Source organism: Amia ocellicauda, chromosome 18, assembly GCF_036373705.1.
Source record: "Amia ocellicauda isolate fAmiCal2 chromosome 18, fAmiCal2.hap1, whole genome shotgun sequence".
NCBI classification, from domain to species: Eukaryota; Metazoa; Chordata; class Actinopteri; order Amiiformes; family Amiidae; genus Amia; species Amia ocellicauda.
The window spans coordinates 18,160,791-18,183,614 of NC_089867.1; the positions used below are offsets into that span (position 1 = coordinate 18,160,791).

At 40.9% G+C, this 22,824-nt stretch overlaps 1 protein-coding gene across 4 annotated transcripts in view; it reads right to left on the minus strand.

Moving 5' to 3' along the window:
• Positions 1-22,824, minus strand: part of clstn1 (calsyntenin 1) — a 45,860-nt gene that overhangs the window by 11,766 nt on the left and 11,270 nt on the right. Inside the window, exons 2-11 of one of the 4 annotated variants that reach the window (XM_066691033.1) lie at positions 15,259-15,381; positions 10,642-10,671; positions 9,013-9,208; positions 7,249-7,457; positions 6,254-6,403; positions 5,695-5,880; positions 5,182-5,430; positions 2,978-3,099; positions 1,378-1,540; positions 521-571 (exon numbers count right to left, since the gene is read on the minus strand). In XM_066691033.1, coding sequence (XP_066547130.1) covers positions 521-571; positions 1,378-1,540; positions 2,978-3,099; positions 5,182-5,430; positions 5,695-5,880; positions 6,254-6,403; positions 7,249-7,457; positions 9,013-9,208; positions 10,642-10,671; positions 15,259-15,381 — 1,479 coding nt within the window. The remainder of the gene's footprint in view (positions 1-520; positions 572-1,377; positions 1,541-2,977; positions 3,100-5,181; positions 5,431-5,694; positions 5,881-6,253; positions 6,404-7,248; positions 7,458-9,012; positions 9,209-10,641; positions 10,672-15,258; positions 15,382-22,824) is intronic. The other 3 variants (XM_066691035.1, XM_066691034.1, XM_066691036.1) reach the window with 3 other exon arrangements.

Consider the following 22,824-nt stretch of genomic DNA (forward strand, 5'->3'; position numbering starts at 1 on the left):
TGCTGCAGAATACAATAAAAGTGCTGTGAGTGAAAGTCAAGGTCATGGCTGTAATGCATACTATGTCCTACAAAACCTGTTCACAGGATGACTGCATCGTTTTGTCGTACAACGGCCTTGAAGGTTATGGACTACATTAGGTGTCTTTGGAGATCTAATTCATAGGGAGATGTTTTAGATCTTTTGATGTGTACATTCTAAAACATGAGTCGGTTTCAAATTGCTTTAACACTGCTGACTGTTTTGGCTTGACATCATCTCACAGATGGTCTGATCGCCGAAAGAGAGAAATGGAAGAATGGAGGAATCTTGAACGCTGCTGTTGGTTAGCAAAAAATAGAAAGTACATTGGTAAACAGAAAACAATATGGAAGTGTGGGGGGAAGGGCCATAGTGTAGGAACACCAACAGGCAGGGGGAAGGGGCTGTGCAGCAAGGATGGCAATAAAAGCAGTGAACGCTTCATGCTTCATGTGTATAAATATACTAGATTGTACAGATAGGGAAACACTTCAGCAACCTGCAATACTCTCAGAGACAGTCTCATTCTCATTCTCATGTCCTGTATATTCTGTAGAGAGGCAAGACAAAAAGAAGTAGGGAAACAGAAGGGTTGACAAAGTTAAGGAAAGTCTGCTGTCATGATTTCATTTTCCCCTCATACAAGAATTGCATTGACAAGAAGAAGAATGGGAGGCAGGGAATTTCTGTGCAGAGGTAAGGAGCACAAGGTTTTTAGGGTGTGTGTCCCCATTCAGCGGAGAATATCATCACCATGCCAAGTCTGGTAACTCGGTTAAGATGGATTTGCTTTGCTTTTGAAAAATAAATAAATGCTACATCTAATTCCTCTTGTGTTTATAATGAATGAGAGCGACCAATCACACCTTAAACACTGCTGACTGACCTACTTAGGATACATGGCTGCCAAACACCTGTCTTTGTAAGCAATTTCTTTCTGGTAAATTTAATAACAGGATTTAAATAGTCGACACAGAACTCGATGCAATAAACACGAATTCATAGAAAAAGCCTGTAAAATAATCAGATTAGAATATATATATTTTTTAAATGGTGTTCATCAGGTTTCAGTTAATAATGGAAAGAGCCTATTTGCATATATATGAAAACAAAAAGCTAAGTGCATTTGTTTTCTCTACAAGACATCAACAGAAAGTACCGCAAAAGCACTGAACTATACATTCAAATACACTTGGACTGACTTCAACATCATGTATCAAAGAGATCAATTTTCCTTTAGGTCCTGTAACAAAAGTGCACAATTTTTTATTGGTATTAAGGCGTGAATAACCACTTTCCCCTAAGCTGTGCCATTTCTCCCCTCAGTTTCAGGTGGAACTACGGAGGGGTCTTTACCTTGCCAGCAGGCTCCCACGGTGAGCTGAGTCTCAATCTTCGAGGCGTGCAGGGGGTAGTCTTCGGTGACGAGAAACGGGTCGTATGAGACTCCATCTACATAGAGAGCCACAGTGGGGAACTCGATGTTCAGGACGTAGTGGTGCCACTCTTTATCACACACCTGGGCAAGACAAGCAAGGAGTCCACAGGTCAGAAAAGCATCTTGATATCCTCTTTTCTTGTACATTGGGGCCCTGCTCGGCGAGGGCTCGGCAAGGGCAATGCGGAGTAACCCCAACACATAAATGTAAGGTGACCCATTTATCTGAAGAAAATCATTTGGACCCATATACTAATTAACTGTCCGGCTCTGATGCAGACAGCTTTGCAGGCGGCTGGAACTCAAACACATTTTTACTCTGTTGAACTGAACTATCTCACTGTAGGGCTCCTTTCTAGCAGCCCGCCACTAGTCAACACAGAAACATTGTGCATGTGCAGCTGCCTTGTACCATCTTTAACGGCAGATGAACTCCTTTAGTAATACTTCATTCTTAATATGTTACATGTGCAATAACAGGATCAAATCACTGCAAAATATGTTTCACACTTTCACATGTCACCAGTTGAGAGGCTCAGTTTAGATTAACTGCAAAACTCTTGGCTCATTTACTCAATTAAACAGCTGCATTTTAAAGGCTGTATATTTTTAAAAACAGAATTTCAGATGTGATTGACAGGACTACACACTGCTATACTGGATCTACCACCATCAGAAATGCTCTGATAAGTAAATAATGATCATTATAAAACTAAAGAATGAAGATGTCAAACTGTCCTCGGCGTGACAAATTTCCTATCCATATAATTTCATTTAATATCAGTTAAATTAGAGCTTAACTGGTGCTGAAGGGGTCTTGATTCCTTTCATTTTTTTTTTCATTGCCAGGTCTTTAAGAATTTAATGAACTCCATCTTCCAGAACAGACTAAGGCGATTACCAGTGATCCCCGGCCTCGCACAATCGATGAACATCAATCCATTCAAGCAAAAGATTGCATTATTGAAAAGGTTGTTGTATTTTCGGCTGAGAATATGCTGCCCTGATCCAAAATTAAAAATTAAGGTTACATTCTAAGCAAAAATGTATTTATTTTCTGAGATGTTAATAGTGCTCATCTCAGCTATTCTGAGGGGACTTGGTTTGAAGAACACTATCATGGAAAATGTAGCAGACAAGAAGGGCTCCTCTGACATGTCAAACAGAGAGTGAATGCCTAGGCTAAGATTTGTGAGCTCACGGGTACAGGAGAAAAAAGGGATGACAAAGATTCCTCTGCTGTCAAGGGTCTGTCCACAAGGCTACTGCACACACAGAAACATCAGCCCCAGATCTGGTCCCGAGTGAAAGGGCACTTGTGGGTTCCATTGCACCCAAGCCTTCAATTCGTTAAGTGAACTTTCCTAGGTCTAACGCAGGTGAAGAATTCACCATCAAGCAGGACTCCTATGACCCCCCAAACAGGAAGTTCTGTCCCAGCCGGTAGAGCACTCTGGACACTGGGCCATTGTAAACTCCAGCGTTGTGTGTGTGGGCCCTCCGCTCCATCTCACTCACCTGGTCGAGCTTCCAGTGGAACTCGGCGGGTTTGTAGTTCTCGGCCTCTGCAGGGTCCTGGCGGAACAGGAAGACTAGGCGGCAGTTGTGCACGTATAGTGAGTAGTGGTGTCGGTTCATCTCTAGCAGGGAGAGACAACAGGTTATTTAATACATGAAATTCACTCCCCCTTATGGAATATATAACATACCAGTAATATTGTACTTTTTGTTCACAGTGCCATTATTACCACCTCCAAATTGTCACTGTTGACAGGTAGTAATCTGAACCCGGCCTCAGGCCTGGAAGGTAGCAGCAGCTTTTTCTACAATGCAGGTCAGGTTATAAGCCCCTATTATTTTTAGGTCACTCATTGGAAATGGTTGCCTTCGAGGCCTATCTAATAATCCCGTAGCATGTGACAACAAAGAGAGAAATCATGTACATTTACAAAGAGAAATCTGTCTGCTAGTGTAAGTGAACTCTCCACTGGCATTCTGTGGATGTAGGCAGTCTTAGTTTCTTCTCTCTCTTCATGTAATCCCAGACAGACTCGATGATGTTGAGATCAGGGCTCTGTGGGGGCCATACCATCACTTCCAGGACTCCTTATTCTTCTTTACGCTGAAGATAGTTCTTAATGACTGTCGCTGTATGTTTGAGGTAGCTGTCATGCAGAATAAATTTGGGGCCAATCAGATGCCTCCCTGCTGGTATTGCATGATGGATAAGTATCTGCCTGTACTTCTCAGCATTGAAGAGACCATTAATTCTGACCAAATCCCCAACTCCATTTGCAGAAATGCAGCCCCAAACTTGCAAGGAACCTCCACCTTGCTTCACTCTTGCCTGCAGACACTCATTCATGTACCGCTCTTCAGCCCTTCGGTGAACAAACTGCCTTCTGCTACAGCCAAATATTTCAATTTTTGACTCATCTGTCATCAGTCACCTGCTGCCATTTGTCTGCACCCTGGATCCTGTGTTTTCATGAATAGTTCAGTCACTTGGCCTTGTTGCCACGTCAGAGGAATGGCTTTTTGGCCGCAAGTCTTCCATGAAGGCCACTTCTGACCAGACCTCTCCGGACAGTAGATGGGTGTACCAGGGTCCCACTGACCTGATGGCACTGCTGGACATCTTCTGATTGTGAAGGGAAGTAAGCATGATGTGTCTTTCATCTGCTGCAGTAAGTTTCCTTGGCCAACTACCGAGTCTATGGTCCTCAACGTTACCTGTTTCTTTGTGCTTCTTCAAAAGAGCTTGGACAGCACCTCTGGAAAATCCTGTCTGCCTTGAAGTTTCTGCCTGGGGGAGACCTTGCTGATGCAGTAGAACTACCTTGTGTCTTGTTGCTGTGCTCAGTCTTGCCATGGTGTATGACTTTTGACAGTAAACTGTCTTCAGCAGCCTCTCCTTGTTAGCTGAGTTTGCTGTTACTCTCACAGTTATATTCCTCCTACACAGCTGTTTCTGTTTCACTTAATGATTGTGTTTCAACCTACATATTGAATTGATGATCATTAGCACCTGTTTGGTATAATTGTTTAATCATACACCTTATTATATGCCTACAAAATCCCTGACGTTGTGCAAGTGTACCTAGAAGAATTGATGCGGTTTTGAAGGCAAAGGGTGGTCAGACCAAATATGGATTTGATTTAGATTTTCCTTCTGTTCACTCACTTTGCATATATATATATATATATATATATATATATATATATATATATATATATATATATATATATATATACACACACACACACACACACACACACACACACACACCAAGGTGGAAAACTTTAAATACACTCATATCACACATGTGATATGTTCCCACTCCTATAAACTCTACAGCAAACTGAATGAAAGTGGATCCCACTATACACATGACTGCTACAAACTTCTGTTTTCATAACAGGAAAGAGGAAAAGCTTAAGAGCATTGTGTGGGCTGATTCAGAGGAATTGGGCTTCCATGATAAGCTCACAGCTTGTTATATCATCCAGCTTGACCCACTTTAGAAACACTTGATTGAGTCTGTAGTGGAGCTCCAGTGCAATTTGATGACAATAATCCAAAGATGCAACATAAACATATAAATAAACAAACAAACACACATGTGGATGCTGAGCAAAAATGGGACACGCACAGACAACTATTACATACACACTGGCAGACAGTTGACGCTCATACGATATCCCTATCTGACTGTCGGTACCTGTTTTGTCAGAGTTGCAGAGCACAGTCTCCTTCTCCCTGGCGCCAGGGCCATGCCGCATCCACACAGAGACTGTGAAGGGCTCCTTAAAGCTGGTGCTCACCACTCCCTCTGGGATCTTAATAGCCTGTGTGCCATTGAACTCAAAGACCTGGTCACTGTCATGGCCGTTGTCCGTAGGGAGCCCCACTGTCCAGTTCGCCGTACTGCTGGGGGCGGGCAAGAGCTCAACCGTGCCCGAGCTGGCTCCTAGGAGGCAAAGCCATTAGTTGGTTAATTAGTTAAGTTAAGGAGTGAAGGAGAGGTCAATGCAGAATGAAAGAGGCAATGAGAGGGGGAAAAAGAACAAAAAAGGTAAAGAAAAAAGGAAAGACATTTTTTAATGGACTCAAACTATCAGCAAGAAACACATACAGTTCAACTTTCTGAATACATGGAGTTTTGTGCATCTGTCCTGCACTATAGCACACAGAAGGATTAGGGTCACTGTTCTGTGACCGTGTCGTCTCTTACCACACAATCTGTGCAGAGACTTTTCGGAGTAGGTGTCTCTGTCGCAGCCTTTCCCAATGTGGTTGGTCTCCAGTTCAATATTGGCCTGGATGGAGGTGATTGGCTCCTCGCAGGTTTCCAAGTGCATGCTGGGAAACAATGCTAGGCTTCCTGTCCCAGGCTCATACTCCATCCTTTTACTCCAGCCTGCATCAGAAACCACCAGCACATTACCATACAAATACTCAAACTGAACACATAAAATTGTTACAATTTCCTATATTTAAAATACGTTTGTTTCTGGGTCTGTTTGTTGTTTTGTCCTTGAAGCACGTTGTACTGTGTCCTAGTTTTAGCCTGTCATAAAAAAAGTACTTTTTTTTTTCCATAGAGAATGAATGTGTGCAAAAGAATATAATATAAATCAAGATGTTTCTACTCCAGCATAGACAACTGCTGCATCACTTAGTTTTACAGAGGCTTACAAGAGAGGCTGAAGTTTGTCATTTAAGGTCAAGGTCACAGACAGATATGAGTCAGTCCTCAGGCCTGTGTGTTGTATAAGGAATGCACGCGCTACCTTGCCAGCCTGGTTTGCAGGTGGGTTTGATGCTGATTTTGACAAGGACGTCTTCAGAAGCCCGGTTCTTGCCGCAGTCGTAGGCAGTGACTGTTAGTTTGTACTGGCGATCCTTGCTGTAGTTCAGTTTCTCTGTGTTCTTAATGAATCCTGAAGAGAGGGAGGGGGAAAGAATATAAGTGACCTCACCCTGCATCATCAACAACCATATCCGAGCCTGCTGTGCATTTCATTGTTCCACTCAGAACAAAGATGATGTGCACCTGAGCAAATAGTCTTTGTAAATCACTCAACAATCATAAAGCAGGCAGGTATCAAGTATTTTTGAACAAGGAGAATTTGATTAATGCAGATTTCATAACCAGGTGTCAGGTTACTACGTCAGAGGCTACAGTTTAATTTGGGTCAGATAAAATGTCCCATGTTTACGCAAATAAATTACCTTGCCCTCCACTATTTCCACGCATGTTAATACATTCCAAACCCCATTTACCACACTTCAAAACTGAATTAAATACAAATCAGATGTGCTTTGCATTTCTAAGCACAGCATATTCAGATACAATCTAATTTAAATGTATCCATTTTATTCCAGGGGCCAAAGAGAAAACGGAAAATTAGCATTTGGTTACCGATGTGAATCAATACAAACAGACAGTATTCTCTACAGATAATTAATGTAACCGATATACAATTGCTTTCCAAGCAGTAGGGAAGGGGGGAAGAGGGAACTATGACTGCCGCATTAAAATGAACAGTTCAGGCACAGAGGTAAAACAACTACGACAAAACCAGCAACAGAGCTGAGCAGAAACAAACACCACCTCCATATCTGTGAAGCTTTGCCCCAAGCAGTTTATGAAAAAAGCACCACAGACATGGGAGAGCAGTGAGGAAAATCATGTGCTGTTTTCGGTGGTGCTCCTTTTAACACAGCCAGCTGGGACCTTTGAGCCCAGCCCGTGTCTCACTCACTACACCAATGGGGGCCTCACCGTCTTTGTCAATGGTGAACGGTACGTCGGGGGTGACAATCTCATAGCTGCAGATCTGGCTGAACTGGAAGGAGCAGTCAGCGTCCACCGCCTCCACCTTCAGGATGTTGTCGTACTTCTTCCCCTCGATGACAGTAGCCTTGTAAGATTTCTCCTTGAACACCGGTGAATATTCATTCACGTCGTTCACCTGGATGTGGACGGTGGCCCTGAAAAGTCAACAATCAATCAATCCATCCTTCCATCCATCTATCCATCCATCCATCATTTGGTATAGCACCCTTCACAAAGGTTGCCACAGAGTGCTTCACAAATTTAGAATCAATGTACAAAATATAAAAGTTAACCATTAGTCACAGAGGAGAGAAAAACAAAAACTACTGAATGACAGACTGTTGTAGGAAAAAAAATATCTCTTGGGGGTCCACGGCTTAAGGCCCAGGCCTAATGGTTGCCTCCCCTCCAGTCAGTGTTACATAAGCAGGCAGCATGAGGATGTATTTAAAAATAAATAAATGAACACACTTTAATAATAAATAAGAAAACAAATACATGTAGAGATAGTTTCCATTGCTTTATTCAATGCGGCAATGCAGTGAAGTCTGAGCTATGAAAAGCAAGTGCTTTAAATACCTTTCAGTTAAACAGAAAACCACACAAATATAGCTGCACATTTTCCCCTCATCATGCAGTCCCTGTGGTCTACAGTATCTGATGCTGTAATGTACTTATAAGGGACAAACATACCAGTACAATAAATTACAGAAATAGTTACAGAAATGAGCAGATGCGTGCTGTAAATCGTAAGCATAGGAGGTCTAAATCATCAACATACAAATCCAAAGTATTTGATAGCATGTTAATCCAAAACCCCGAATTAAACCGCCATAATCAGCCAATTGTCATAAGTGAGTTTCCTGCAGGGAGATATTACACAGTGTGGACGACATCTCACAGACACAAACCACAATGTGTGTCTGTCCTGTCGATTCATTCAACTTTCCCATTCACATCCTGAGTTATTTAGACACACTCCCACATAACATGCTCACTCATGCAGTTTGAGGGTGGGGGATTAATTTTTGAAATCATTTCTGTCTTCAATTAACCTTTACTCAGAGCTCCCTTCAGACAGCCAGGCACATGTATTAGCAGAGGTTAATGGAAAGTTGACTTGGTTTGAAAACCATTTGCACCGTCTGTCCACAGCACACAATGACAGAACTGCCACTCAAATACAAGACCAAATCTAATCCCGGGGTCGAGAGGTGATCTGTAATGCATCTGTTGTCTGTTTTAATGAGTTTAATTGCATAATTCAGTTTGAAGTTACGTCAATAATAACTCTATAACATTTGCGAAAATCCACAAATCCCAGGAATCTAGGAATAACATGCAAACCAATAAAGGAAACTCCTCCCTGCATATAGAATGAGATGTTTGTTCCCCAGGTGGTTTTGGATTATTCACCGATCGGAGGGAAGGTTTTATTACAGGGAAGGGATTCCTAAATTAGCGTGTGAAGGACTGGAGGGGGGGCTGAAGGACCTTTTTCTTGCAGAATAAAACAATACAATGAAGCCTGTTGAGAAACGGTTTTTTCCCCCCTTTCGTTATGCTTGTTTCCCTTCATAATTAAATGTGCAAAGTTAATTCCCCAGCCTCCCTTTACGGCCTTTGCCATTTTCCTCTCCAAATGAGGAGAAAGTCATGGATCAAAACAATTAAAATCCCCCAAATGCTTCTGTCCTGCCTTGGACTTACTTGTGCGATTTCTTCATGTTGGTCCCATCTGCCCCCTCTCCACAGTCGAAGGCCTGGATGGTGAACGTATGCTCCTTCTGCAGTTCACAGTCCAGTTTGTCTTTGGCCCGGATAACCCCCTCTCCCGTGGTCTTGTCCAGGACCACGGCCTCGAAGGGAACATTTTGCCCGTGAATCCGAAATCCGCAGATTTCACCTAAACCAGTTGCGGTGAGGAAAGGAGGGGGAGACAATGAGAACAAAACCCTCAGATACATGTCATTAATATACTTACTGAATAGATAATGTTAACAAAATAAAAAATAAAATAAACACACAAATATTTTGGCAGCCAAGGGGGTTTAATATTGTGAGGGTCTGTGGAAAAGAAAAAAAAGAAAGCAAAAAGCACTGTGCTCAAATATGGGTGAGTACTGGGGAGGAGGAGGAAGAGGAAGAGGAGTGGGGCAACTGTAGTTAAAGGAGCGTAATCTGCTGTCCAAGCCACTTGTTCACATTGCATCCAGACATGCAGGAAGAAAACAGAGAAAGATGTAGACAGGCATTTCACAGGAGTACTTAAGATACTGTAGCTAAAAAAATAAAAATAAAACAAAATGTTTAAAAAGAGAAAAGTGCACAGCCAAGATTAACTGGAATATCTGATCTATATATATATTCATATAGAAATACCAGACTAGTCAGAACTGTACTGCTGGCTCATATCCACCAGAGCAAAACAAAACGACAAAAAAGGTTTAAGTGCAAAGTTAAGAACAGAGATGATGAAGCAGCTTTTAATTGCAGGTACAGCACCATTTCAGAAAATCTGTCAATGGCCTCCAAGCATAGAAAATCTCATTGTTTGTTGGTTTTTAGGGTTTTTTGTTTGTTTGTTACACTAAGTCTTCCTGTGCAATGTTGTCTGCCCTCCAACCGTCCCAAATAATAATAATAATAATAATAATAATAACAACAATAATTTAAAAATGCAATCAAAATAAACCACTGGATGAGAATCAGTGTTAGAAATATCAACTCGACAGACATCCACGTCAGAAACCGGGAACCACACCAAGAACATGCTACAGAACAGATTAAAATACAGGAGAAGACTTAAAACTGTCACCACAGATATTAGCATTGAAATCCAGAAACTGTGGAGTCCTCGTTCAATACGAGGCTTAAAATAGAAGCTTTTAAAATACATACTGTATGCAAAGTGAGGCACATACATTATCTCCAGCTAATTTGTGGCATTAAATTATAATAATTTAATAATAATTTAATAATTCACAATACTTATATACTTACAATAATTTAATTACCATATTTTTTGTCTCTCCCGACAAAGACTACTGCAGTATATAAAGGATTAGGTCAGTAAAATGGATGCCTCATGCATGGATATTTCTAACATTATTTTATTTAATTTTTTTTAATATCACACTCTTTTCATCCAGTTTTAATATAATTTTTTTTAATAGTTTTCTGGGGGAAAAAATGAAGTCAAAATACAAAAGTAAAGAAAAAAAGGGAACAACAAATTACAGAACATGACAGGAGTTTCTGTGTGAAGTGCTGATTCCCTGGGGGTTAGTGGGTTAATACGACCGAATATAAGGGGGTAAAGAAAGAACCCATCATCACCTTCCTTGGTGACAGTCACCTCAAAACTCTCTATAAGGGGAGAAAAGATAAACTCAAGTCAGTCACACAAGAGAGATTGAAATAGAGTGCACATACAGAGGACAGGATCAAGCGGATCAATATATATATATATATGTATGTATTTATATATATATATATATATATATATATATATATATATATATATATATATATATATATATATATATATATATATGCACAAGATATTCACATTCAAGAGCAGTTTGCAGCAAAATGTATGTTGCCCATGACTGTATTTTGTGAAGAGAAGAAAACACACGAAATAGAGTAGGTCAAATTTACAGTGACAACACAACATCTACCACCCATTCCAGTTGACACAGAAACCTTGTCGAAATGAACTTCATCGGTTAAGGTCAAGAGAGACACAGCAGCGCTGAGAACATTGTGTTGCAAGCTGCTGCCATTGCTTTCTTGAGCAGTACCAGGTGCAACTTCCAATTGTAATGGGTTCTCTCACAAATCACCCTGGGTCAGGCCATCTGCCTGGAAACTACTCCACACATGACAGCTTGCAGCGTCATGCAGCCTTCTTACAGCTTTCCATCGCTGTTCAGCCAACTTGACCCAGGTGGTCGGATTTCTGTGTGCTGGTGACCACTTAGTAACGTGCCGTTGCTATTAAATTGGGATATTTCGATGAAACACATCAAATCTCTTGAGTTTTTGTTGTTGTTTTAAAATGTATAGTTGTGTTGTGGTACTGGTCTTAGCTATGAAGTTTTAAAGCTCCTAGATGTTAATAAAATCTTCAGAAAAACTAAACAAATGTCATCTTTTTGCTGGGTCATTTCTCATCAGAGCTGGATGACCAGATTGTTTGCTGCTTTCCCATATATAAAGCATGCAAATACAGGTTTTAAGATGGGTGGGAACTAAACATGCAGAGGAATATATCACTATTTAATATATTGACTCAAACTGACCTCAGGTGTGAATTCCTTTTCAGAATTCAATTCTGTAGAACAAACATCCTACTGAAGTAAAATACTACTCTCTATATATATCATCAAAAAATATTTACATTGGGCAAGTAACATTCTAAAAGTAGCAATTAAAGCAATTCCCCACCTGCGGCCTTCCCATTATAAAAACAAGCAACTCAAGTCCGAAGTTCAGCTTTAAAACAACAGGGTATTCCTCGTCTATATTTTCCATAGCACACATACGCACGGAAACACTGGTAGAGAGCAACTGAAATGTACAACAACAAAGTGTCATGTATTAAACTCTCTCATGTCACAGTCCACAGTCCTTTTCCTATCCCTAACAAAAGCCTTGCTGGGACATTAAGTTCTGGAGCTACAGAGTTTGTCAATGCAAAGTCTGATCTGCAAACACTGAAAAATGTTGACTGGAGTTTCAAATTCAGCATTCTATGTCTCAACCCCAATGTTTAGAGATGCACTCCGCTATTGAAAACTGTTCAGTGATGCACCCTGATTCCTCCAAATGGAGACCACACCTGCATCTATGCATGAACATCCCAAAAATAATTCAGTCTTTCTTTACAAGGGAGCAGCGAAGCAGGACAAGTTAAATCCTGCATTCAAGCCTGTGTCAAAAAGTCAGGAAGCTTGCAAGCACTGCACAGAAATGTTAAATTTAAAACATAGCACAAGCTTCAAACAGAAATCCTGTGATATTCAGTGCCCTCAGGTGCAGTATTATGAGAGCTGACAGTGGCAGCTGCACAGTGCAAGGTGCGTTCCTGACGCTTTTATTCAGCCCCTGGCAGTAAAACACAGTGTCAATCTCACATGGCCTACGGCTGGGCCCCCTTTAAAAACCTACTTCTGTGCCACATTATTTGCAAGTCTTTTAGACTTTTTTAATATAATCAAATGAATTTCATTTTTTTTCTTAAAATCACATTACACACCACGTAGTGAAGTTCCTACCTGTGACGGAGAAAAGACTGCAAAATCTCCACTGAAACCCTATTAAGGAAATCATAAAATAGGACTGCACTTTTGTAATGTTGATGTAAACTTGGAAAACGGGCACTTGCCAAGAAATAAATAATAATAAAATGGACATGACACGCAGAATGAGATTTTGCATTTAAAGAATAAAATAAATAAATATAACCGCTGTATCGCGTGTGTGTGTGTGTTCACAAGTTCTCAATAATAAAAACCCTGCAATTTCCTTTCTGTTTTTAAGAGCCATTTGTTTTGTATACATGCCATTCCCACTCCCGGGGTGTTTCCAGTGCCCAGCCACTGTATGAATAACTAGCTTATTTAGCTTAGTAATGACACTGAAATAGCATGTGACTGCTGCTTTCACAGTGAGGCAGGGGACAGGGAGCGCTGATGCTGCCATCGCCCAGCTGACTACCAGATCACATACTTCCTGCCAGCACACGATTCGTCAGCAGAGCACCCAGCCCTGAACAAACAGAAATTGGCAGCAGAGAGCCCAGAGACAGCACAGCTGCGACAGTCACCCACTCCGCCATGTGACACGCAGGCCCCCTGCTCCAGGACAGCAGGCCGCAGCAGGGATGGCACTGCAGTGCAGAGGGGGACACTAGCTGCAGCACAAGTCCCAAAACTCCCCTTTTATTTATGCAAAGTCCCTGACATGACAAGCTTTAATCTACGTAAGACGCAAGATAGAGAGAACCTGAGCAGAACCACTAAAGTATAAATAGGCATGTGTAGAGCTTGGGCCCGAGAACACAATGTATAATTTGCACAGGTAAGTGCTTGCGTAGGAAAGCGTTTTTCATTTTCATTTGAGTTTTTTTTTTTTTTTTTTTTTTTTTTTTTTTTAAGTAAAACACAAAGGCCTCTGAGCAGCAATGACGGTAAAAGCGTGCTCTGTACGGTTTCTATGCCTTTGATGCTTTGAAGCCAATCAACTTTGTGTAAGATCAAATCAATACATTATCGACTTACAGGAAGTACATCTCAAATTACGATGAAACAAAACAAAGTCTCAGTATTTGTTCTGTGCAGTTAAGTTTCTATCAATTTAAAGTTTTTTAAGCCTGTACCATTTATCGCAGTAAACGTGAACCTACTTTTAAACTTGAGAGAGACTTTCATAGTGTTCTACACAGGTTCTCAACAATTTCAACACAGCACATGGTATAAAGCCAAAGAGTGTACAGCAGAATTGGCATGTTACGGTCTACCTCCAGTGAGATCAGATCATTAAAATTCTCAATCAAACACAGCTTTGAAAAACCTGAATATGCAAGCTTACTGATTGGTTTAGCGTATGGTTTTTTTTGAGCGTCCCACTTGTCAGAGATGAAAAGAAAATACACATTTCGCCGATCTTCAAAGGAGAGGGAGGCATAGTATGGTAACCACCCTTTTATACCCTCAATCATCAACAGAGGAAAAATAAGGAGAGGAACATCTTTTAAACAAGTGTGATTAACCACATCTGTCACCACATAAGCCCCCTCAAAAACTCTCTACAAACATCCAAGTAGGACTTAAAGAACACTTTAATGTAGCAGTCCTACAATAATATACTATTTAATGACTTAATTGAACAGAAACGTAACACATAACCGTGCAGTTGAGACCAAAATGCTGCAGTTTTGCGTTCACTTTTTCAATTACATTTTTACATCAGCTTCAATAGGACTAATGTGTTTGCTAATTCTGCATTGCTTATATGTAAAAGTCATGTTTCTCTGGTGTAATCTCACACTTAGATTTATGAGAGCTGCAGCCATGTCAGGATCCAAGAAGCTGAGTTCGCTGTATAGTGGCAGTGAGTAATCTCATGTGGCCAGAGGCACGGTCATGCCAATGTGCCTTGTAGCACGGTGGCCAATTCAATGATCCTTCTTAATGTGGATTTAACACTTTTCAGTGCCATCCTTTCTCTGACTAACCTGAAGTGGGGGATTGACAGACAAGGCTAACTGACTCACACACACACACACTCACACACACTCTAGCTTTTGCTGCACAGGTGGCTTTGCTTCAGTGTAAGCTGCAATTGGGTAATCAGACAGAGCAGGATGGCAGTGAATGAGAAGCACCTACGCAACAACATTACGGTGCATTCATTCATCCGAATTGCAATTAACAAGGGCTGGAAAATCAAGCTCGGCCCTTACAGACATGACATTTCTGGGCACGGCAATTTCATTGATCTCAGACTTGTTTATAATATTCCCCATCTATAAGACTTAATTTTATAATCTGCTAAGGGGAATTGATAATTTACAATCTGGCGAAGAAAACCCTGTCAACCCCAAGTCAGTCCAAATCACGTCTGAATTTTACCCGGAAAAACGTCATTCCCAGAGTTTGAAAGGTGTGATTCATGGAATAAGTTGTGTGTGGCTGTTTGTTGGGGGGCATGTTACCCATCTACCCTGCCATAGCTTTCAAAGGCTTGACAGTTTTGGTGGGAAACTCCCCATGTGCAGACTTTGCGATGCAAAAGATTCGGTACATCCTGAACAAGGATATGAAGAGAGAGCAGAGAGAAGAGGGTCACCATAAATAAGGGGGAAAAGTTTAACCAGTGGAGATGAAAGGAAATACATTCGAGGGAAAAGACTTGTGTAAAGAAAAGGAAACAAACCCCATCTCTTACCAGCATAGCGTAGCGGGGCATCCTTGTCCAGGGCTATTAATGGAGGGTCCAAAAGAACTTTGTCATCGTTTTCCGTTACTATGCCATGATATGTCGTTTCAATCCATGGTTTATGTTTGTTAACTAGAAAATAAAGAATAAAAGAGGTGAAGAACAATGACAATCAAAACAACAAAAACAACTAAAGGCCTAGACCAAATCAAAACGTTAACCTACCCACCCATCACAAATGTACCCTACCTAAATCTTATAAATACACCCAGTCACATTTGTATTTAGAAGTAGTGGAAAGCAGCTTCTGGTGATAAAGCAGTGAAAGGCTACAAGTTTGCAATTTGCCCAGAGGTCAAAGTTTTGATTTGGTCTTGGCCTAAATGTCAATAATCAAATATCTTGATATCACAACTTGGCATTTTACGAACATAGTGGAACCGTGCATTTCACAGAAACAAGTAAAGAAAAAAATAATACAGGTATAATCCAGACTCCCAAACTTCACATATTACAAATCAGACCCATCTGCATTTCATAGTGTCGTTCTATAGTGAGCAGCATCTCACCATACATTACAGAGCAGAGCATAATGTAATCAGCATAAGATCTAATGTAGTTTGCATTGAGGTCAGCAGATATTGATTCATGATAAAAGGTAATTACCCTGATTATGATCAGAATCAGATTAGCATGCAAGCAATTCCAATTAATAGAGTGGAGTGCAGCACTATGGGTTTATGGTTGGAGGCCATTCTTCGTTTTGCCGAGAAGTCCTAAATTATTGTATCTGGACGAATAATCGGCACAGACGAGAAGCGTCACACTTCTCCGAGCCGATTGGCAGTATGCTTGCGAGATAACATCCAGTCTGATGCTGGGCAGGAAATAAAAGCCAAGCCTGTGGAGACACGGTCAGGGCCAAACAGGATTGATTTGAAGGTCATTTGACAGTTCGCTTGAACCACCACTATTCCTTCGCGCTCAGATTTATAGAGTCTCTCAGCATTTCTGAGAAACGGGCCATGTCCTGCCCTTACCCTGACGATTAACTTTTCACCGAGCGAGCACCGACCAAGGATACCACAGAGGGGAGACAGAGCCTTTTATGCTTTAGAGAAACCGAGAGATGGATAGACAATATGGATGGATAGATGGATAGACAAGATGGATGGATAGATGGATAATGTCATGTGAAAATTCCAAGTAGACTCTGATCTATGATGATTTCATAAGCCACCTGAGATCATGTTAAATGATACACACCCACTAGCATCCATGTTAGTGGTTTCTGGTGATCTCTTTTTCAACTGTTGGAATTACAGCACATGTACGCCTCCTTACATTTTTTTTCAAGCATAGTTCCAAAGCCACGTGCAACAGAGAATAAACAGCATGCAATCAAAGTTCAAGTGTTAATACGGAATGTTGTAAATCAAACAAAAAAATCGTTAAAAAAATAAATCTAAATTTGTACATCGTTGTGGCAAAATGTAGACTTATCTGTAAACCTAATCTGAACGTAATCCATTAATGAATTGCAGTATTATCCCTGGATCGTACACGTTATCTAAACATTACAGAACACTTGGGATTCCATTTATTCTAAACATTTTTTTTTTTAACTTCTCAGAATTCTCCATATCAGTTCCGAATGCAACATGCCATAGGAAATGGCACAGTGCCACTCAGTCCGGCTCAACACACAAACTAGCACTGGGTTTGGGGACTGCATCAGCCCTGGCACAGGAAGGTTTTGGAAGATCTTTGGCAGCGATGTCCACATCGTGATAAACAAGCGGTCAATGACACAAACCACTTTAGAAGTGATGATTGCTTTGCTTTTGGTGTATAATCATGAAATATCCTAAACAAACCTGGAGACAACACAAATCCATATCTAGCAGACCATCAAGATTATCCCACCAGCCCCAACATCTTCACCTGAAAGGCAGGGAAAGGAGAGCTGTCTGTCAGGCCATCTTTGATTAATCCATTGCATCCCACTTCACAGTCCCTGCCTTCTGGGAATGCCTGGGTTTTCTTTTCCCTGGCGCTGTCACAATGGGCCCTGTGTAACCCCACTCTGTTCAAATGCTAACACAGCTGTTCTGTGTCGATGCAGTGGCGCTCGGACGCTTTCTCTGTAATTTATGTGCACAAACTCAGACTCGTCAAAGGCATTCATTCCTGTAGTTTCAATCATTCCCTCGCCCTCGGGAAATGGTCCACTCCCCCATCCTCCCCCATCACCGCCACCACCCACCCGCCCCCAACTCACCAGCTCCTTCACTGGCATACACAGACATCCCAATTCCCTCCTTCATTTCGTTTTCATTGCAATGCTACATAAACAACGAAGGGAGTTAGAAACAGTCTATCTGGTGTGGAGGTTGCCACAGAGGTGTGCAGGGGGGCGGGGGGAAAGTAGCAACTGAATGTTGGAAGAGAGTTTTCAAATTGAAGTTCAAAGGATTTTAATTGACAATAAAACCTTTTCAAGTTTTTTTTTTTTAACCAATATACAATCTCATGAAAAATGCATAACGTTCAAACTCTCATGTGCGGAAAGTTGGCCATGTTTACTTGTTTTCTTTCGAGTTTGTGAATCACCTAATCCTTAAAAACAAACAAATTGTACCATGTTAGGATTTTTTTTTTTTAATACGCTAAGGAATAATTGACCTGAAATTACAAGTAAAACTACTTTAAACAGATGGATATAGTCTAATTAATCCCAAGATTTGTTTTGAATGTTGCATCTGAGTGAACAGGAAACAATATACTTCAGGCACTACGTTTTAAATTAACTTAAGGTCACGGATACTTCCACCATTGTCTGTAAAATGGAGGCAGATTAATCTGTCTAATCTTCTTAAAAGGAGGCCCAGTTTGACCTAAACTCTAGTGGATGTCTTTGGACGGTGCTCCAGACCAGACTGGTAAACCACTAAGATAATCATCTTATTTCCTGCAGTGTGTGTAAAAGCTCCAGAAGAATAGGAAAGTCACATGGTCAACAAATGATCTGAGAGACCGAAGCAAATTTGAATTACAAAGCACTGCAGACAAACACACATAATCAGGAAAGTAGATCAAATTTAACAGGCGATTAAATATACAGTTATAGACTTGCAACCAAAGACATTATTACACCTTAATGGTAAAACCCTACTATACAACACATCTTCGAAGACATTCAGGGTGCAGCAGCTGCAAAACTTTGCAGACCACCAAGCAACGCCAAAAACAGTAATCATCTTCAATTAAGAACTAATTTGAACAGATCTGCACAGTTTCCCCCATCCGCTGAGTTTACTCAACTATTAAAAACAGTTTAGGCTTCAGTTGAATGCTATGGTAATGCTTGGTTAACATTTTGAAAGCCTTGCCTTAACCATGAAAGTCAGTGGAAGAACGGATGTGATCGTAGTGAGATTACCATATTGCCTATGATGTGGTTTATATAATGCCATTTCCTCTAATTCCAATGAGAGCTAGAAAGCACTGCAGCCCTGGCACCGTCTGATGTTTATAGTGGCCTGGAGCCAGGGCGTCTCATTACCTCTTCAAATGTATTGGGGGAAACCTTACAACAATGTGCACTGCACACCGTATGGTTCTTAAAGCAAACGAGTCTGTGATTCTCGGGAAGGTATGAATCGCAAACGACTTTGCAACAGCCGTCATTGCTGTCCCAAGCACACGTCTCCCTAGCTCAGTTTGGTATTTATAATCTGAGGTACTTCTATTTCAATATTAAAATGAAGAGTTAAATGGTGGTGAAGTCCAGCACCGATTAGCACATTCAAATCAGGTTCAAGACCTTCCTTTTCTTATTTTGCTTTCTCAAAAGCGGGTCCCTTAAACGTAAACTACTTTTCATTGATTTATTAATTTTTGCCAGCAAGAGTTGTACACTGAGGTGATGTTCTACGAAAATATGGGGGGGGAAAAAGCAGTTTAAAAAGTGCACTAGTGAGAGACAATCCAATTATAAAGGCATGTCATTCACATGCCTCATTCAGCTCTGGGTTTTTATTTCAAGAGGACAAAGAAAATAAGGTCTGTCTGCTTTACACCCCCTGTCTGGAGAATGATATCTAGGTCAAAGATACATAAGCACTCACTCACAGATACAACATATGCAGGTGAAAGGTGACACTGCAAAACTGAAATAAAATGCCCTCACCCATGACCACCACTTCTGCTCCTGAACCAAACCGCCTCCTCGGCTCAAGTCATGAACTTTGCTTTCTGAAAAAAATTATGAGTGCTGTGGCCAGAAAGGAAGTGGCAGCATCCGGTACGAGAGCTTTCTATTGTTTTAAACTTAGCAAGGCAAAAAAACATTTTACAAAGACATCCGTATTAGTTTTTCCTGGGGGACACGCATTACTAGGAGGGAAGCAGATGAAGCATTCATTGATAAGGTGACTGATACTGTAAGCATTTCGGGTGAGAGAAGAAAGACCTACTTGCAGACCTACAGAGAAGACAATGACTGTACACTGATGAGGAGGACAACAGACCAGGCCCACTGACAGGTCAAAATAAAAACCAGAGACCTACAATTTTGTGTTTTACTCCATTTCCATGTGGTGCAAACAATACAATAAATAAATTAAAAACAAAATCCATGTTGAGGTTTGCTGGAATAGACCCATCTACTTCCTAATCTACCAGGATTTCGATCAGGCAGTTGCGAAGGAATGAGGTATGCAGGGTGGGAACAGATCCAATCAATCACCAAAATACAGTGGCGGTTTCTGAATTGTGAAGAATTGGCTCGATTACCTAGCTGGATAAGGGGTTGGGGGGTCAGTATTGATGTGGGGAGTTGTTGGGTTTCCACTAGATGCATGAACATATTCCCAACATTAATTCCTGGTATGTGACACAGTTAACACACCCTAGACATGGAAACCATTAATAAAGAAAATTAGAACGATGTTAATCTCTTCTTTTCCTCCCGTTCTTCCGTTCCAGACCCAGCTGCTCTATAAATACATACCCCTTGCTGGGACCGAGTTCAAGGGTTCACCTGGCGGCCCAGTGCTGTAGTCTATATACTACGAATGGTATGCACTTCTGCTAAGCATCATGAAAACCAAATGACATCTAATACTATAATGAGATGCTCCTATTTCATTCACTTACTAGGTCATGTGTCAGACTTAAGACTTTAACAAAGCTCAGAGATATTTAACGTATGTTGCGGTGACAGAAAGCGTGTGTCTAGCTGGTGGATTTACGATTTACTTTGGGCAGGAAATACAAAGATCAAATAACTTACAAACCTATCCGGGCTCATTATTTACACAACTGTCTGTACCCTTTTCTCAGCTTTCATATGCCTGCCTAAAACACAGGATGTTGTTTCTGTCCTTGACTTATAGTTGACATCTCTTTCTTTTAGTCTAAAAATCAATAAGATCCCAAGGCACGTCAACAATCAAACTTGAAGTAAGTGATTCAAAACAGAGAACCCCTACAGCTGTTGTAGACACACAGTTCAGCTCTCATGCTTTGTAATTTAATTTTGATGGTCTTCGACTCACATTTAACACCAACAACTTGTTGGCTGGGATTAGTTTTCCAGTCAGCTACTCTATTATCTTTATTTCATTTTTAACCAGAGCATATTTCCATGTAAATATTGGGAAATGCAGTAGGGGACTATGGTTATGTCTTTGTCTTGAAGACTGTGGTTTTACAACATGGATGATTTATATCTTTCCGAAGAGAGGAATCCCAGTAGGAGGTTGAAATAACATGGATATTTTCTGTGAATGATGAGCATCATATCTCAGCCCTGTTTTCTCTAAACCCCTCAACATAGATGCTCTCATTCAGTCAGCTAGAGCTGTGTGCAAACTTAAAAGACTGCAGGAGTGTGTGTTTGCAATAGAATCACTCTCTCAGATAAAATTGGCCATCATTATCCCTGTTGAACAGGCACGTCCATTGAAGAAAACAAAATGGAGTTCTCCATAACTCACCACAACACAGTTAAGCATATAAGAATATTCAAGGCTGATTATCTTTATAATAGTCAGTCATTCAGCAGAAGCGTTTACCCAAAGCAGCTTAGGAGAGACAAGGAGAGAAGCAACGTAGCAAACGGATGCTGTAGTCACTTACAGCAGACCTTAAGGTTAGTGGCTTCTGTGAATAATGGAGCACAATGAGTTAGTGGGGGTTTGAACCAGGAACCTCCCGTAACAAGCCCAACTCCTTAACCACATAGCCTAGACGTGACTAATTGTGGACACACCACAAGGAACATATCCGATCAATTAATTTGGCCTTACTGGGGACAGACGCTTTGTCTGTCGCTATGGAAAAGAAAGGGGGAGGTTTTGTAGGTGAGTTGCATGAAAGACCAGTCATTCTAGGGCACATATTTACTAAGTTTGTTGGAATTATCAGCAAGTTGCCAATGGAATGCACTATGCAATTCCTAGTCTTTGGAAAACAGGTTGAACAGTGTATGATCTGCAGTGAGGTTAGTTTCGGTTAGCTTTACATTCACTATCCTATGGGCTGCTCATATTAGACACCCGGACGGAAGACAATGGCAACATTTTGGAGCAACGGTAGAACTAAGAGTCTGGCTGTAAAACTGTGGACAGTACTAGTCCCCAACCCAAAACACCAGTGTCTGCTTCCAAGGGAAAGAGCGGCAACAGGATAAGCCACATGGCACTGATTAATATGCCAGCCTGGCTATAAAAAGACATTGAAAGCATGACTCATTGCAGCTAACGGCATCCTATTAAACTTACTTTTGCCCTTGTGTACTCGGATGCAAAGTTTCCTCAAAGTGCTTACACAAAAGACAGACACAGTAATGGTTTTGGATCTACAATCTGGTTCTGCAGGGAAATTAAATTAGGCCCAACTGCAATTCTTAAAAGCGCTGCTCCTCAATTCTAAATATCTCATCACTCTTACGCTGTGTGGATTTTATGTATCAGTGCGATTTTAACTTATGTGCACTGGATTTATTTGTCCCATTTCCCATGGTTATACTGATATGCAAAATATACGCAAAATATGCATCTGCTTTAAAATATATATTTTTAAAAAGGATGTGCATTTAAATTGCTGCACTTGGGCAATTTCTTCTCTGTAGATACTAGAGTTAGCACTATAGTCTGAGACAGTTTTACAACACTGACAATCAGGACAAGGAAAGTATCCACCATTAACTCTATTGTTTCTTGAACAGTATTGGCTATCTTATGAAGTACTGACTGGGGAGAGTGACTGCAAGACAATGAGACCAGAGCATTGCCTATTGATTCAGACTGTAAACTGTCAGCAATTTCAAGAATCGGCAGACAATACCCAGTCAAACTGTGACACAGTAGGCTTCCCACACCTAATGACTGATGGTTTTATCTGAATCAGCCGTTCATGCTGCTTGTGGTTGTTATACCCACTGTGCTGTAGCTCAAGGGCAAATACCAGAAACTTGATGTAGTTGACTAGAACATGTTGATATATATATATATATTGAACACACTCTGTTATACTGCAGCATGAACGACTGACAACTGCTCAACAGGT